The 19,034-nt window shown below is 44.1% G+C and overlaps 1 protein-coding gene across 1 annotated transcript in view; it reads right to left on the bottom strand.

Moving 5' to 3' along the window:
- Nucleotides 1-19,034, bottom strand: part of LOC126175796 (uncharacterized) — a 314,318-nt gene that overhangs the window by 155,788 nt on the left and 139,496 nt on the right. The window contains exons 5-6 of the mRNA XM_049922776.1: nt 13,865-13,963; nt 9,827-9,894 (exon numbers count right to left, since the gene is read on the bottom strand). Coding sequence (XP_049778733.1) covers nt 9,827-9,894; nt 13,865-13,963 — 167 coding nt within the window. The remainder of the gene's footprint in view (nt 1-9,826; nt 9,895-13,864; nt 13,964-19,034) is intronic.

Raw genomic sequence — 19,034 nt, 5'->3', positions numbered from 1 at the left:
CTTCTTATCAAGTTGTGCCACAAACTCCTCTTCTCCCCAATTCTATTCAATACCTCCTCATTAGTTATGCGATCTACCCATCTAATCTTCAGCATTCTTCTGTAGCACCACATTTCGAAAGCTTCTATTCTCTTCGCTCCAAACTATTTATCGTCCATGTTTCACTTCCATACATGGCTACACTTCATACAAATACTTTCAGAAACGACTTCCTGACACTTAAATCAATACTCGATGTTAACAAATTTCTCTTCTTCAGAAACGCTTTCCTTGCCATTGCCAGTCTACATTTTATATCCTCTCTACTTCGACCATCATCAGTTATTTTGCTCCCCAAATAACAAAACTCCTTTACTACTTTAAGTGTCTCATTTCCTAATCTAATTCCCTCAGCATCACCCGACTTAATTCGACTACATTCCATTATCCTCGTTTTGCTTTTGTTGGTGTTCATCTTATATCCTCCTTTCAAGACACTGTCCATTCCGTTCAACTGCTCTTCCAAGTCCTTTGCTGTCTCTGACAGAATTACAATGTCATCGGCGAACCTCAACGTTTTTATTTCCTCTCCATGGACTTTAATACCTACTCCGCATTTTTCTTTTGTTTCCTTTACTGCTTGCTCAATATACAGATTGAATAACATTGGGGACAGGCTACACCCCTGTCTCACTCCCTTCCCAACCACTGCTTCCCTTTCATGCCCCTTGCTTCTTATAACTGCCATCTGGTTTCTATACAAATTGTAAATAGCCTTTCGCTCCCTGTATTTTACCCCTGCCACCTTCAGAATTTGAAAGAGAGTGTTCCAGTCAACATTGTCAAAAGCTTTCTCTAAGTCCACAAATGCTAGAAATATAGGTTTGCCTTTCCTTAATCTAGCTTCTAAGATAAGTTGTAGGGTCAGTTTTGCCTCACGTGCTCCAACACTTCTGCGGAATCCAAACTGATCTTCGCCGAGGTCGGCTTCTACCAATTTTTCCATTCGTCTGTAAAGAATTCGCCTTAGTATTTTGCAGCTGTGACTTATTAAACTGATAGTTCGGTATTTTTCACATCTGTCAACACCTGCTTTATTTGGGATTGGATTTATTATATTCCTCTTGAAGTCTGAGGGTATTTCGCCTGTCTCGTACATCTTGCTCACCAGATGGTAGAGTTTTGTCAGGTCTGGCTATCCCATGGCCGTCAGTAGTTCCAATGGAGTGTTGTCTACTCCCAAGGCCTTGTTTCGACTCAGGTCTTTCAGTGCTCTGTCAAACTCTTCACGCAGTATCGTATCTCCCATTTCATCTTCATCTACGTCCTCTTCCATTTCCATAATATTGTCCTCAAGTACATCGCCCTTGTATAGACTCTCTATATACTCCTTCAACCTTTCTGCTTTCCCTTCTTTGCTTAGAACTGGGTTTCCATCTGAGCTCTTGATATTCATACAAGTGGCTCTCTTTTCTCCAAAGGTCTCTTTAATTTTCCTGTAGGCAGTAGCTATCTTACCCCTAGTGAGATAAGCCTCTACATCCTTAAATTTGTCCTCTAGCCATCCCTGCTTAGCCATTTTGCACTTCCTGTCGATCTCATTTTTGAGACGTTTGTATTCCCTTTTGCCTGCTTCATTTACTGCGTTTTTACATTTTCTCCTTTCATCAATTAAATTCAATATTTCTTCTTTTACCCAAGGATTTCTACTAGCCCTCGTCTTTTTACCTACTTGATCCTCTGCTGCCTTCACTACTTCATCCCTCAGAGCTATCCATTCTTCTTCTACTGTATTTCTTTCCCCCATTCCTGTCAATTGTTCCCTTATGCTCTCCCTGAAACTCTGTACAACCTCGGCTTTAGTCAGTTTATCCAGGTCCCATCTCCTTAAATTCCCACCTTTTTGCAGTTTCTTCAGTTTTAATCTACAGATATCATGCCCATATGTTGCCATTGTAGAGGAAGAAAATCGTAATGTGGGAGAGTTACATCCAATGATCCTACAAAGAATGTTATTTAAGGAAAGTAACAATTTACGACTTGAATCTATTAATATTTCAACTAGTGGTAGAAGCAGATATAAAATTGAGACGAAAACTGGGTAGTTACCAAACCGATTAAGAATTATGTTGACTTTTGGGAAAAAAAGTGTGGAGGTTTACTTTCATAGTTTTCTCACGGAGGCCAGGAGTTAATGCGCCATCTTGGTTCAGCATTATCTGAAGAAGATACCCTTGCAGAAATAACTGTATGGGGACCGAACCGCACAATTACCCTGGGTTGGGTTTGGGGCGGCGGTTGGGTGGGTGGACCGCTGTGGCCTGTTGTGGGGTTGTGAACCACTGAGGGCTACGGCGAGACGAAGCCTCTCCGTCGTTTCTAGGTTCCAGGTTCAATACACACAACCGCTTTGAAGCAACAGCCTCCAACCTGGTGGTGACCAGAGTCCACTAGAGCTATCGCACAGCTAGTGCACAAAAATTTTTTCTGAAACAACAAAATGTAGAAAATGTCACTGCGTACAAGAAGACAACAGCGAGAGTTCAAAGAAAGTCGAGAGAACGTAGAAAGAACAGCAGGAAAAATTATTGTGAATCCTTAAATGGAGGAGGGGCGTTCAATAAGTAATGCATGACATTTTCTTCTCGGCCACTTTTGGTTAGAAAAATGCACATTTTGTTGTTGTACATCGTGGAATATTCACGCTTCGGTCCCTATAGTTTTATGATATTCCGATACATGGTGGCAGTATACGAAGTCTTCAAAATGGCGTCTGTAACAAACGTGTGTTCCAAGCAGAGAACTGTCTTTTGTCGGAAAGCCAGAGCATCTGTGGTGGTCCTATGCGTGTTCTATTTGGGACAGTGCTGGGGATTTTGCTGGTCAGAGGAATACCTCAACGTCATGACAACAATTCTTAAGGACAAGTGCTATATGTGGACGAGGACTCTTCCGTTGAAAACTGGCGCCACGATACTGTCGCATGAGAAGTCAACACGTGAAGATGCAGGATGTCTGAGACACACCGCTATGCTGTCAGAGTTCCCTAAGTCACTACCAGCCGTGGCCTCAAGTCATACCCAGTGGCTTTCCAAACCATGATGCCACGCATAACATTGCAGTCGCTCTGCAAAAAATTAGAAGAATGACACATCTCCCTAGGTCGCCGCCATACTAGCTGACGATGGTCATTCGGGGACCGAAGCAATGGAGAACCGCAATTCATCACTGAACACAATACGACGTCCAGAATGAAATTTTCACTCTGCAGCGGGGTGTGCGCTGATATGAAACTTCCTGGCAGATTAAAGCTGTGTGCCGGACCGAGACTCGAACTCGGGACCTTTGCCATTCGCGGGCAAGTGCTCTGCCATCTGAGCTACCCAAGCACGGCTCACGCCCCGTCTTCACAGCTTTAATTCTGCCAGTACCTCGCTTCCAACCTTCCAAACTTCACAGAAGCTCTTCTGCGAACCTTGCAGAACTTAGCACTCCTGAAAGAAAGGATATAGCGGAGACATGGCTTAGCCACAGCCTGGGGGATGTTTCCACAATGAAATTTTCACTCTGCAGCGGAGTGTGCGCTGATATGAAACTTCCTGGCAGATTAAAGCTGTTTGCCGGACCGAGACCTTTCGCGGGCAAGTGCTCTACCATCTAAGGTTCGCAGGAAAGCTTCTGGAAAGTTTGGAAGGGAGGATACGAGGTACTGGCATAACTAAAGCTGTGAAGACGGGGCGTGAGTCGTGTTTGGGTAGCTCAGATGGTAGAGCACTTGTCCGCGAAGGGCAAAGGTCCCGAGTTCAAGTCTCGGTCCCGCACACAGTTTTAATCTGCCAGGAAGTTTTACAATATGACGTCATTCATAAGCAATCCTTACTTTCTAGTCACTCGCCACTCCAGACGCAGCCGTTTGCGTTCTGGTGTGAACGGCAGGCTACGTATGGGACGGTAATTCCCTAGTCCACCTGCTGCTAGTCTCCGACCAATGGTGGGGAGTTAGACAGAATGTTGCATGGAGTATATCACTTATTCTCGGATGGCAGGGGCAGACGTGAAGGGGTTACGGTGTGCTTGGCGCACATATGGCGATCCTCTATCGTGATGGTCAGATGTGGTCTTGCGACGAGTTATACATGCCTTCACGTTCCCATACAATTCAACATCGGGCCACTGTCACAATCGAATGCCCCTCAGATCTGATATTGCACGATTCGTCCAGCCGGCCAAATGGAAACCCTCAACAAAGCCACTTTCAAACTCTGTCAGGTGTTGATAACGCTGCTTCACGCGAATATGCAACACCTCAGAGCCCTTCACAGTGATCAGTCTACATTTGAGGTATACCCTATCAGTCTTGCTGATAACTCTAAACGCAAACGACATTAATGCACTCTGGTAGCCGTTCTAACTGCCGAAGAGAATTGTAAGTCTTATCAATTACATTCTCTCCCATGGTGTGTAAGGGTACGAAGTTACACTGACAGTAGACTAAATCTTCTGAATGCCAAGGGCGATTTACAAGAAAGATGCATGTACCACTGGAAGATGTCGACCATATAAACTGCATCTATCAAAATATTCACAGGAAACATATTCAGTTGTTACGTACTACTAATGCAGGGTGAACCAAAAATAAATACATCCACATACCAACGAAAGTACTTTCTGGTTGAACTAAATGGTTCAAATGGTAGTTAAAAATAATGTTCAAACTGTTGGCCTTCACGACAGGTTTCATAGATTGTACTAATGGAATTTCTGCACACTCCACTTGAATCCCATTCAAAAATGTGTCCAGATTACACTATCTACGTCTGTAGACTCTCCTTCTTTTCCATGTTGTTGTTGTGGTCTTCAGTCCTGAGACTGGTTTGATGCAGCTCTCCATGCTACTCTATCCTGTGCAAGCTTCTTCATCTCCCAGTACCTACTGCATCCTACATCCTTCTGAATCTGCTTAGTGTATTCATCTCTTGGTCTCCCCCTACGATTTTTACCCTCCACGCTACCCTCCAATACTAAATTGGTGATCCCTTGATGCCTCATATAAGAACAAATATTGAGAGCCCTAAGATTTGGAGAGTCTGTAGGAAACTTAACTGGGCCCCCGCGTTCTGTCCACTGGCCTGGTACTTCCTGATACCGGTTAAGCTCACATATCTCTATGACAGTGTGGCGGGGCACTATCTTTTTATTTTTTTAACAAAACTGTCATTATACTACAATGTGCGAATTAACGATAAAATAAATTAAGCACGCATTGTCAGGTATTGCTCTGTAGTTACACTACCTCCGTAATGGAATCGCCAATGAGTTCCCTTGAGCACATACTGCACCACAAATTCGCACCAGGCATAGTCAAAGCCTTTTCAACAGTTGTGCCAATTATCTATAGCTCAGTACGTACACAATTACGCTTCTTGACAATTCCATCAAGTTTGAGTTGCCCTTCATCTGATCAAACAATGCTACTAATAAATACTGGTTCCCATGTAACGATCCTAGATGTCGTCAATAGATAAATGTTACAAGACTGCAGATCATTGATGTACCGGCAAAAAAGCAAGGGACCAAGAACGGAGCAAGTGCTACACTGTGGTATCTCAGAGCACTTTTTCTTAATGTGATGGCTTCTCCATTACACGCATGATTGGGCACGTTTATTTTCCACGTAGCTGTCGGACCTCTGTACAGCGCTCTTTAAGTAGTTCTACTGTTTCATTTTCAAAAGTGAAATATCTAAGTTAACAGTATTAAACGCCTCGCTGAAATCAACTAGTAAACTACTAGTGTAGCAGTGATGTCACTACTAACGCATTTGTATCTTCTGCTACCAGTCACTTTTATTTGTTTTTAAGTTTAATTTAAAGTATTTCAATGCGTTTCAAGCGTGTTCTGTTCATCTTCAGGCGTTTGTATATACAGAAAATCGTCGCTTAAAAGTAAAATGTATTAAACTAAAGTAACATAGAACTTTTTGCTTATTGTTCGCTGCAGGCGAGACTGTTGGGTTTTTGGAGGGTGGGGAGCAGTGTTTGGATAGAAAATGATGTCTAGTGACGTCCTTTCCTAGCATGGATCTCTGTCTCGTTTATTATGACTAATACGACAGCCTGTGTAGGATGCAGATAATTTTGCATCAATTGTTATTGCGCGAAAATGGTGTGATGCACTTTTTTACTTGACAGTTGTTCACTTACGATTTTGGCATCCCAAATCTTCGTATGCATCACTGTCACATTGCGGAGCTGTTATGAGACATTACACTATTGAACTATTTACACTGTAGCGCCAAAGAATATGCAATAGGCGTGCGCATTCTAATACAGAGATATGTAAGCAGGCAGAATACGGCGCTGCGGTCGGCAACGCCTGTATAGGACAAGTGTCGGCGCAGTTAGATCGGTTACTGCTGCTACAGTGGCAGGTTATCAGGGTTTAAGTTAGTTTGAACGTGGTGTTATATTCGGCGCACGAGCGATGGGACACAGCAAGTCCGAGGTAGCGATGAAGTGGAGGAGATTCTCCCATACGACCATTCCGCGAGTGTACCGTCAATGTCAGGAATCCGATAAAACATCAAATCTTCGACATCGCTGCGGCCGGAAAAAGATCCTACAACAACGGGAGCAATGACGACTGAAGGGAATCGTTCAACGTGACAGAAATGCAATCCTTCCAAAAATTGCTGCAGATTTCAATGCTGGGCCATCAACAAGTGTCAGTGTACGAACCATTCAACGAAACAACATAGATATGGGCTTACGGAGCCGAAAGCCCACTCGTGTACCCTTGATGACTACACGACACAAAGCTTTACGCCTCGCCTGGGCCCGTCAGCACCGACATTGGACTGTTGATGACTAGAAACGCGTTGCCTGTTCGGACGAGTCTCGTTTCAGATTGTATCGAGCTGTTGGACGTGTACGGGTATGGAGACAACCTCATAAACCCATGGACACTGCATGTCAGCAGCATTTTTCAAGCTGGTGGAGGCTCTGCAATGGTATGGAGCGTGTGCAGCTGGAGTGATATGGAACCCCTAAGACGTCTAGATACGATTCTGACAGGTGACACGTACGTAAGCATTCTCTCTGATAACCTGCATCCATTCATGTCCATTGCGCATTCCGACGGACTTCAACAATTCCAGCAGGACAATGCGACACCCCTCACGTCCACAATAGTTACAGCGTGGCTACAGGAACATTCTTCTGAGTTTAAACACTTCTGCTGGCCACCAAACTCCCCAGATATGAACATTACTGAGCATATCTGGGGATGCCTTGCAACGTGCTGTTCAGAAGAGACCTCCACCCGTTCGTACTCTTACGGATTTATGGACAGCCCTGCAGGATTCATGGTGTCAATTCTCTCCAGCACCACTCCAGATATTAGTCGAGTCCATGCTGCGGCACTTCTGCGTGCTCACGGGGGTCCTTCACGATATTCGGCAGGTCTACCAGTTTCTTTGCCTCTTCAGTGGATTTTGGCACTATCTGTCTAAGTAATTCACTGCACAAATTGTTCTGCAGAAGGGGTATCATGGAAGAAATGGAAATTTTCATTCATAGTACATAATATTGGAGATAATATTCTTAGTGAAATAACCAGCTTTAAGAACTCATAATTCTTCTGCAGCCCATGCCAATTCTAATGCAATAGATATAAGATGTACCAATGTGAAACAAACTACTAACAGACGTCAGTATCGCGAGTATCGGTGTAATATGCCTTAGTCAATACTCATTCACACGCTGCAAGACCACCATATTGTATTAAGTGTAAACAGTGCCAAATTAAATAGTGCAACGTCTGACAGCTCCGCCAAGGTAGCAATCAATGATGCAAAAGAAGCTTTGAGACGCCAAGATTGCAAGTGAACAACTGTCAAATAAAAAAGTGTATCCCACGATTTTCGCGCAATAACAGTTGATGAAAAACTATCTAAATCTTACACAGGCGTTTGTGTCAGTCATAATAAACAACAAGAAACAGTTCCACACAAGCAGAAGACATCACTATACATCAATTTCTGCCAACCACTGCCCCTCCTACCTCCCTCCGAATACCCCAATAGTAATACCAGCAGCGAACAATAAACCAAAAAGTAAGCAAGCAAAGCACTCCGTCTTCAGGCCATAAGCGGTCCATCGGGACCATCCGACCGCCGTGTCATCCTAAGCTGACTATGCGGGTAGGAGGGGCGTGTGGTCAGCACACCGCTCTCCTGGTGGTTACGATGCTTTTCTTTGACCGGCATCGCTACTATTCGGTCGAGTAGCTCCTCAATTTACATCACGAGGCTGAGTGCACCCCAAAAAATGGCAACCGCACATGGCGGCCTCGATGGTCACCCATCCAAGTGCTGGCCATGCCCGACAGCGCTTAACTTCTGTAATGTGACGGGAACCGGTGTATCCACTGTGGCAAGGCCGTTGCCACAGTAAACAAAGAGTCTTATGTTAATTTTATTTTTAAGTAACAATTTTCTGCATATGTAAACGCTTGAAGATGAACAGGACATTCTCGGCACGCGCTGCAATAAGTTAATTTTTTTTTTTTTTACTTTATTGTTATTTTAAAGCCTGTACAACTCAGGTAGGCTGGCAGCGGCCCACTACGCCGCTCTTCAGCCATAGCGTTTTACAAGAGTATAAAACATGGTGAATGACAGTAAACAAAATGACGGGCAAAAGAGAGAGGACACAGAGACATAAAAACACGGAGTCGTTCACATGTGACGATAACAACACTGAAAACACGTTGGCACGGCGCACAAAACACTGATGAGTCCGACGACACAAGTGAACGGAGGAGTGGGACGGCGGACACCAAAAACACTATACGACGTCACACACACGAGACACAAAAGGCGACGATCTCCGGCGCGCGAATGTTCACTATACGTGTGCGAGTCCGGGGACCTGCCAAGAGAGGAGGAGGAGGAAGGGGAGTGGGAGAGCGAGAGGGGAGAGCAGAGATGCCACGGGCAGGGGAGATAGGGGGGAGGGAGGAAGGGGGAGAGGAAGCCCGGGGGAAGAGGGGGAAGGGAGGGGAAAAGGAAGGGAAGAGAAGAGAAGGGAGGGAGGGTGCCGAAAGGAAAGGGCACGGGAAGTGGGGAGGGGGGCAGGGTCAAAGTTGATAGGAGGGGTAGATGGAGGGGGCGAGGACATCATCAGGGAGAGGGAGCTGGCGGAAGCCACCTTGGGAGAGGGTAAGGAGGGTGGAGAGATGGAGACCGGGTGGGACATGGGAGTACAGGCGCGGCTGCGGGCGGGGGTGGGAGAGGATCGGGGAGACGAGCGGGTGAGGAGGATCGAGTTTACGGGAGGTGTATAGGATTCGTATCCTTTCGAGGAAGAGGAGGAGGTGGGGGAAGGGGATAAGGTCATACAGGATCCGCGTGGGGGAAGGGAGACGGATGCGATAGGCAAGGCGGAGAGCATGGCGTTCAAGGATTTGGAGGGATTTATAAAAGGAAGGGGGGGCGGAGATCCAGCGGGATGGGCGTAACAGAGGATAGGGCGGATGAGGGACTTATAGGTGTGGAGGATGGTGGAGGGGTCCAGACCCCACGTTCGGCCGGAAAGGAGCTTGAGGAGACGGAGTCGATAAGTTAAATTAAACGTAAAACCAAATAAAAGTGACTGGTAGCATAAAATGCAAGTAAGTAATTATTCCACACAGTCATGGTCCCCGAACGTAGCCAGTATGCCCACAAATAATAATAATAATGATGTTACTACTGACTTCCACGCGCGAAAAGCTTTTCTTTCAAGTCAGATGTCAAGATGTGCGACTCAGCAGAGCCTCTAAATGCTGCATAAGGACTGTGTCTTACCTCGTGTGCACGGTGCACTCTGACGTCCTCTGGCGGCGCTCGCCAGATGTCGCTGAAACACGTCGCGTCTGCAAAACAAACATTACGTAGCCACTAAAGGAAAAAGTATCAGCGACAAAATGTACTACTGCTGGCCAAGACTTTCACATAGATATCCGAAATATGTTGCTCTCTCCAGATTACATAAAAAAATAAAATTGCACTTCTTCAAAGTACTAAAATTAGCTGTAAAATTCCAAGTTATCTATGCAGCATTAATAATTCTCATGAAAGGCAAGGAAATTAATGTGTGATACCTGCGTTATTTAAACATATGTGCCATACAACGTTTACATCAGCATACCAAACTGCAAAAAAAATGTTTGAAATATTGTTAGTGTAATTCTCATCTACAGTCCAAAGACTGGTTTGATGTACCCCTCTACGCTTGTCCCCCTCCCCCAGTGAAAGCCTCCACATCTCTGCATAATTACTACGACCTACAGCCATTTGGCTCTGTTTGCTATAGTAACGTCTTCATCTCCCTCTATAATGCTAACCCCCATACTTCCTCCACAACCTATGGTCTGGGATGTGTCCTATCAACCAATCCCTACTTTAAATCAAGTTTTGCCATAAATCCCTTTTCTTTCAGATCAGTATCTCATCATTAGTTATCTGAGCCACTCACCTAATCTGCAGCGTTGTTCTGTACCACCGCATTTCAATTGGTTCTATACACTTCTTCTCTGCACTATCATCTACGACTCACTTCTGTACAAGACTACACTACTCACAAATACCTTCATAAAAGAATACCTGACATATTTAAAAATCTGTATTTTTCAGAAACTCATTTCCTAATGCAGTTCCCTCAGCATTGCCTGATTTAATTTGCCTGAACTACAGTCGTTTTACTTTGTTGCTGTTCTTCTCACAATCTCTTTCCAAGGCAGTGTCCTTTCACTGCTCCGTCACTGACCAAATTATGTCATTGGCTGTAGTCTATCATAAGGCTTCTGGGACACAGTTCAAGTGTCCACCGCTCGACAGCGCTGCAGTCGCCGAAAAGTCCACAATACAGTGGCAGGAAATGAAAAAAGAACGAATAATGGTGTTGGTACGAAATATAACAGTATTAGATGGTGGTGTGGGAAATTAAAAAATCAGGGATGGCGTTGGAAGGAAACTGAAAAAATCCAAGATAGCGGAGGTGGAAAATATAAAAAGCTCCAAAACAGCTGAACCAACACAATTGTGCTTTGTGATATATCTGACTTTACAATCCAAGAGTGTGTCAAGTTTAAAACGTTTATATTAAATATTGTACCAGTACCTATCATCCCATATGCATGCACAAAGCATAAAAAAATGAGTAAGCTTCACCTAACTTGTGTAAAATAGTGCCACGTCCAAGATATTTGCCAGCACTACATTAGTTTCAAAAATTACATAAGCTTCACTTGTATTGTGTAAAATGGTGTAACATTCAAAAAAATTGTCAATACTACAGTATTTACATGTCGAGAAATACGTAAACTTCACTTGAATTGACGACTTGTTTAAAAAAGATATAGCCAATACTACAGTATCTTTAAAAAATTACAAAGTTTTCTTCAGCTGTATTGCGTAAATTGACACCTATCAGCACATGCACACGCATGTACTCGTACCATCCGTATTTCCTTTCACTCGATGAAAAATGTTAATATCAAATTCTGTACATCTTACATGACATCTCCCCCCCCTCTCTCTCTCTCTCTCTCTCTCTCTCTCTCACTCACACACACACACACACACACACACACACACACACATATATATATATATATATATATATATAGTGGTTGGGTGTTTTGTCAAAACCCAGTTATTTTACGAAAGTTTCGTTTCCTTTTCTGCATACGATTTTTTTCAACTAAATACTGTGGATAGTTATCTGCTTTTTGTAGTTCCGTGCTGCACAATTATATTCCACTTTACGAACCACAAAAAATCTCCGGTCTTCACTCTTCCATAGAAAATAAACAAAGCTGATGGGTCACAATTATGGATGCTTACATACGTATTTTTGACGATGGGAACACTGTTACAGAGGATACTTTTGGACTTAATGCAAGTCAGGTGCTCGTGTGTGCATACACTTGCGTGTGTCCGTGTGTATGTGGGTGTGTTGGGGGGGGAGTATTTATAAAAAAATGTTGGGTTTTGATTAAAAAATGCACGCAATTCCATGATTCAAATGGCTCTGAGCACTATGGGACTTAACTGCTGTGGTCATCAGTCCCCTAGAACTTACAACTACTTAAACCTAACTAACCTAAGGACATCACACACATCCACGCCAGAGGCAGGATTCGAACCTGCGACCGTAGGAGTCGCGCGGTTCCAGACTGTAGCGCCTAGAACCGCTCGGCCACAGCGGCCGGCTCCATGATTAATTTTTAAGAGAGAGACAGACAAAGAGAGAGACGACATGTGAAAAGAGTACAGTATTTGACATAAACATTTTTTAAAAGTGAGATGAAATACAGACGTGTGTGTGTGCATGTGCAGAATGTCACCGATTTACGAAAATCAGGTGAAGAAGCTTATGCAATTTTTTTGAAAGTACTATGATATTGTCAATATATATTTTGAACGTGGCGCTAATTCAAGTGAAGTTTGAGTATTTCTCAACATGGCAATACTGTAGTATTGGCAATATTTTCGAACATGGCGCCATTTTAAGTAATTCAAGTGAAGTTTTCGTGATGTTTTGGAAAGATCTGTAGATGTTCACAAATACCTCTTAACACGGTACCGCCTTATGTAATTCAGGTGAAGCTTACGTATATTTCTTTCTGCTGTGAGTGCACACTGTGAAGTGGCAGGTACAATATTTGATAAAAATATTTTGAATTTGGCACCATCTTATACCGTAACATCAGAGGATGGGATTACGAAGCGCCGGCCAGAGTGGCCGAGCGGTTCTAGGCGCTTCAGTCTGGGGCTGCGCGACCGCTACGGTCGCAGGTTCGAATCCTGCCTAGGGCATGGATGTGTGTGATGTCCTTAGGTTAGTTAGGTTTAAGTAGTTCTAAGTTCTAGGGGACTGATGACCTCAGATGTTAAGTCCCATAGTGCTCAGAACCATTTGAACCATTTTTTGATTACGAAGCACAGCTGAGCTAGTTTCGTCATCTTGGATTTTTCAAAATTTCCCACCGCCAGCATCTTTGATCTTTTTTCAATTTCCTGCAACTGCAATCTTTGATTTTTGAATTCGCCACCGCTGAAGAAATTTGCACTTATGAGTACAATTTATTTGGGTTATTACACTGACGCGGTAGAAATACACAATAAAGCCAGTAACGTAGAGTTCAATGTCACACAAATTGAAGATAGCCTGCCAATATTAAACCCCAAATGTTGCCTGAACAGCAAAAGTCGTGAGCAGATAATGACAGGTGTAGTGAACATTCTATCAAGCAAGTAAACGAGAAAATGAGTCCTTGTCTTGGGCGCTTATACAGTTTTGCATTTGCTTTATTTTGGAAATTATGTTATTTAAGTCATTAGATTCTCCGTGCCCTACATTGTACGGACTGCCAGACGATCTTATGTGAAATTCAGGCACTTTGTACGGGCAGGCAAACTTAAATTGATCAAGGGATCACAAATTTAGCATTGGAGGGCAGCGTGGAAGGTAAAAATCATAGAGGGAGACCAAGAGATGAATACACTAAGCAGATTCAGAAGGATGTAGGTTGCAGTAGGTACGGGGGGAGATGAAGGAGCTTGCACAGGATAGATTAGCATGGAGAGCTACATCAAACCAGTCTCAGGACTGAAGACCACAACAACAACAAGTATACCGGTAAACCAACTATGAAAAAACGCACTGCAGTGGGCATTTGACGAGGAAATTTGCATGTCGAAAGTAATCTTCGGCAGTTCAACAAGCTGAATGTGTGTAGTACGTCAAAAAGAATACCGGTGTTAAATAAACAAAAATGGGCAAAAGAAATGGATGAGGCACATCTTTTAAGCGTGGCTAGAATGTTAGCATTGACTCACCTTCACCAGGCAGCCAGGAGACGAAGGCGCCGACTGTGCCGTCCGGTCGCGCTATCACACGGGTGCGCACGTCCACCACGCCCGACACGTTGTGCTTCGCTGCAACAGACAGTTCTGCATGATGCTGTTGTTTGTCAAGTCGGTGGATGATTCTATTCTACGAGGTCTGTTCAAAAAATTCTGGAACTTCGTCCACAAAATTTTTCTACACTTATCTTTTACACTGAAGCGCCAAAGAAACTGGTATAGGCATGCATATTCAAATACAGAGATACGTAAAGAGGCAGAATATGGGACTGTGCTCGGCAACGCCTTTCTACGACAACATGTGTCTGGCGCAGTTGTTACATCGGTTACTGCTGCTACGATTGCAGGTTATCAAGGATTATGCGAGTCTGAACGAGGTATTACAGTCGCCGCACGAGCGATGGGACATTTCATCTCCGAGGTAGCGATGAAGTAGGGATTTTCCCGTACGACCATTTCACGAGTGTATCGTGAATATTAGGAATCCGGTAAAACATCAAATCTCCGGTATCGCTGCGACCGGAAAAAGAACGGGACCAACGACGACGGAAGAGAATCGTTCAGCGTGACATAAGTGTAACACTTCCGTAAATTGCTGTAGACTTGAATACTGGGCAACCAACAAGTGTCAGCGTGATAACCATTCGATACGGGCTTTCGGAGGCGAAGGCCCACTCGTGTATCCTCGATCACTGCACGACACAAAGCTTTACGTCTCGCCAGGGTCTGTCAGCACCAATATTGGACTATTGATGACTGGAAACATGTTGCCTGGTCGGACGAATCTTGTTTCAAATTGTACCGAGCGGATGAACCTGTACGGGTATAGAGACAACCTCATGAATCCATGGACCCTGCATGTCAGCAGGGGACTGTTCAAGCTGTGGAGTCTCTGTAATGGCGTGGGGCATGTGCAGTTGGAGTGAAATGGGATCCCTGATATGTCTAGATACGAGTCTGACAGACCCTGCATCCATTCATGTCCATTGTGCATTCCGACGGACTTGGGCAATTCCAGCAGGACAATGCGACACTCCACACTTCCAGAATTACTACAGATTGGCTCCAGAAACACTCTTCTGATCTTAAACACTTCCGGTGGCCACCAGACTCCCCAGACATGAACATTTTTGGTCCTATCTGGGATGCCATGCAACGTGCTATACAAAAGAGATCACCGCCCCCTCGTGCTCTTACAGATTTATGGACAGCCCTGCGGGATTCATGGTTTCAGTTCCTCCAGCACTACTTCAGAGAGTAGACGAGTCCATGCCACGTCGTGCTGCGGAGCTTGTGCATGCTCGCGGGGACCTTATACGATATTAGCCAGGTGCACCACTTTCTTTGGCTCTTAAGTATACTTATTGTGAATGGTCTAATTCGAAATGCGCTCCTCCACAGTTGACACACCGCTCCCATCGCCATTTCCACTTCCCGTAGCAGTCTGAGTACGCATTTTGGACCGAGCGAGGTGGCGCAGTGGTTAGCACTCTGGACTAGCATTCGGGAGGACGACGGTTCCATTCCCGCGTCCCGCCATCCTGATTTATAGGTTTTCCGTGATTTCCCTAAATCGCTTTAGACAAATACCGGGATGGTTGCTTTGAAAGGGCACCGCCGACTTCCTTCACTGTTTGGTCTCTTCCTCTTAATTACCACTCCCCCCCACCAAACCAGCATACGCCTCTTGCCGGATCGCACGAGGCGCCGTTTTCGAATTTTGTTTTATATCGTCTATCGTTGTAAATCTTCGTCCTTTCAATGCAGTTTTCAACTTTGGAAATATAAAAAAGTCCTCAGGGGCCAAGTCTGGAGAGTGCGAAGGATGATGCAACACAGTGATTGCGTTTTTCGTGCTAAAGTCACTCACCGATAGGGATGAATTGTCAGATGTGTTGTGATCAAGAGCCATGAATTGTATCGCCACATTTCAGTCCGTTTCCTTCTCACATTTACTCGCAGACGTCGCAGCACGTCCCAGTAGTACCATCTGTTAACAGCTTGTCCCTGTGGTACGAATTCATGATGACTGATCTCTCAAAGTCAAAGAAAACTATCAGCATGGGCTTGATATTTGACCGGACCTGACGAGCTTTTTTTGGTCTTGGAGAACCTTTTCCGACCCATACTGGTGACTGAAGCTTGGTCTCAACACCATAACCGTAGACACACTGAAACTACCTCTTTAATTATTTTTATTAAACACTGACCCATTCATTTATTACCAACAATATACAAGCCCAACGCAATCTGACTGCTATACATTGAGAACATGACTTCCAATAATTAACACAAAAGAATGGCCCTGATTTGCAAGAAATCCTAACAATAATACAAATCCAAAAAATACGAAATTAAAGAGATATGAAACTACCTCCAACTCTTTTAATTGCCTAAAATCATTTCAATCACGAATCCCGATAGTGCAAACACCATTCTTTTTCATAAGTCACTTACGTCACAGAAAATCTTGATAACACGAACAACAGCAGTTACAGCAAGTAACAACAACGGCCAGCTAAATAAAAAGATTTTAACTACTATAGACTCTAACTACTAGGAGGAATATGGTTAGCAAAAGAAAGATTTTGTTGAAGAGCAAACAGTGTATTTAGAAAATTTTACCTTATTCATGTGATGTCCAGTTCCAAAAATTATATAGTTGTCAATAATTCTACTGCCCAAACATTATCAACCATCGATCATCAAACATTCCCTTGCATATTTTCTTATAAACACATCATTTCATCTCACTTTACATCCTACAAAACAGAGTCTCAACCAAGGAAATCATGTCCATACACTTCCCTATTGACTCGCTGTCTGCTAGTCCGTCTAACCACAGAATCTCTTGGCGAGGGCGCAAAACGTTGTCATCGATATTAACGCAGTCTATAGCGCTGCAAATATACAAACTGACTACTTACAACATGTCTCTTAAGGAACATCTCGTTCTCATTTGCGCGCTCCAAAAGCTCCTCACAGATTGTGAGGCGAAGGTCTTTCTGTGCTTGAGTCATGAGCCTTGGGACGAACTTTGTGGCAACACGATGCATTCCAAGATGCTGTGTCAGGATTTCATGACATGACGCAACTGAAATGTTACGTTCTTCTGCCATCTCTCGAACAGTCAGTCTTCGATTGGCACCTGTATTACGTTGATGTTCAGGACGTGATCGTCATCGGTAGCCGTCGAAGGGCGTTGTGAACGAGGGTTATCTTTAACTTCTGTCCGGCCATTCGCAACACAGGGTACGGCTTAAGCACTCATGATCGTAGGCTTCCTGCATCATTTGGTGTGTCTCTGTAAAGGGTTCCATGAGTTCACGCAAAAATGAGTGCAAACGCGTTACTCCTCTAACTCTGTCCTCTCGAAATTCGCAAACTGTGAGACACAACATTCTACTCAATACAGCACTGAAAAATAACTGACAAAGATAAAACAATGAAACCTCCGGCAGTTACACATTAAACACAGGATGTGCAGGGATACCAACCGCATTTCGCTCCAGTACACCAATGGTGCGAAATTACGAATGTTTCGGAATTTTTTTGAACAGACCTCGTATATAGCGAAGTTGTAACGCCAGATAAGTGGAACGAAACACACTATTGATACTCCTTGCAGAGATTGGCAGTTGACTCTAATTTCAGCCAACATAGCAGCGTACGGCGTACAAAAAAACCTGAAAAGCGAATTATTGTTCGATTATACGTTTGGCATTCAGTCTTTGGAATGAGTCACTATAAGTAAGTATCTTGGAGTATATGCTCAAGCGACTTAAACTGGAGCGACACACGGAAACTATCTGCGGTAGTTACTTGTGAGACAGTCATGAGAAGAATCCCAAGGAATCTATACCTTACAGAGCCATAGTTTGAGTGAGTTTTGTGCATTTCTCGTCAGCCTGGAGGCTTTGCCAGGCAGTTTAATGGAAGAGATACTGAACGTCCAAATAAGAGTAACTCGTTTTGCGCAAGTTCATTAGTAAGCGCATGAACATTACTAATGCGCTCACCAGACTCCAGTGGCAGACGCTAATAAGTGGAGCGGTGTGCACGACGGAGAGGTTTATATTTAAAATTATGATAACTCGCGCTTCAATAAAGTCATGCAGTATATGACTTCCTCTCACAGACATATGGCTCAGTGAACACTGAGCGTTTTCACAGAGGCTTCCAGCGCATCATTCGCGATTAAGACAGGAAACAGAGTGTGTGTGTGTGTGTGTGTGTGTGTGTGAGTGTGTGTGTGTGTGTGTTTGAAGTTTACGGGCGCTAAACAGCGTGGTCATCAGCGCCCAGGGAAACAGAGCAATAACAGTGATACTTAAAGCATTCTCTGCATCAGGCCTTAATGTGGTTTGTGGAAAATATGCAGGATGACTCAGCTAAGCTGTATCTCTGTACTAATAACTGAACCTGAAAAACCGTCGTGTCTGTCGGTTTCTCTTTGAACAAGCTGATCTCCTAAACTACTAAAGGAATTTTCAGGGGGGTTTGCAGCGTAGCTTGTGGAACGGTATAGCCTTTAGTTCAATGGTCGTCAAACTGGGACCCGCGGCAGCATGCAGCCCGAATCAGATGTGCTTCTCGCGACTGACATTGGATTCCAAAACGGTAACAGCTTCTCAAGAGTGTATTTTTCTTGTCCAGTAACAAACAAACTTAGAGAGACAATAATACACTGAGGTTACACAAGTCATGGGAGAGCGATATGTTCATATACAGATGACGGTAGTATCGCGCACACGAGGTATAAAAGGACAGTGCCGCTGGCGTATCTGTCATTTGTACCGAGGTGGTTCATGTGGTAAGGTTTCCGCCCTGGTTAGAGCCGCACGAAGGGAATTAACGGACTTTGAACGTGCAATGGTAGTTGGAGCTAGATGCATGAGACCTTCCATTAGAGACGCAAAACCCCAAGATTGGCGATCTTTTACAGAAGCTCGAAATTTAGCACGGACTTGAATGCGAGATGCCTATAACAGTTTCCACAACGAAACTTTGCCTCGAAACCTGGCAAATTACGTGTTCATGAAATATCGTCTCAGTTATGTGACTGGATTTGTGATTTCCTGTCAGAGAGGTCACAGTTCGTAGTAACTGACGGAAAGCCATCGAGTAAAACAGAAGTGATTTC

The sequence above is a fragment of the Schistocerca cancellata genome, chromosome 3, assembly GCF_023864275.1.
Source record: "Schistocerca cancellata isolate TAMUIC-IGC-003103 chromosome 3, iqSchCanc2.1, whole genome shotgun sequence".
In the NCBI taxonomy this organism is placed as follows: Eukaryota; Metazoa; Arthropoda; class Insecta; order Orthoptera; family Acrididae; genus Schistocerca; species Schistocerca cancellata.
Note: the sequence above shows the minus strand (reverse complement) of the source record. Positions and strands in the feature narration are given on the sequence as shown.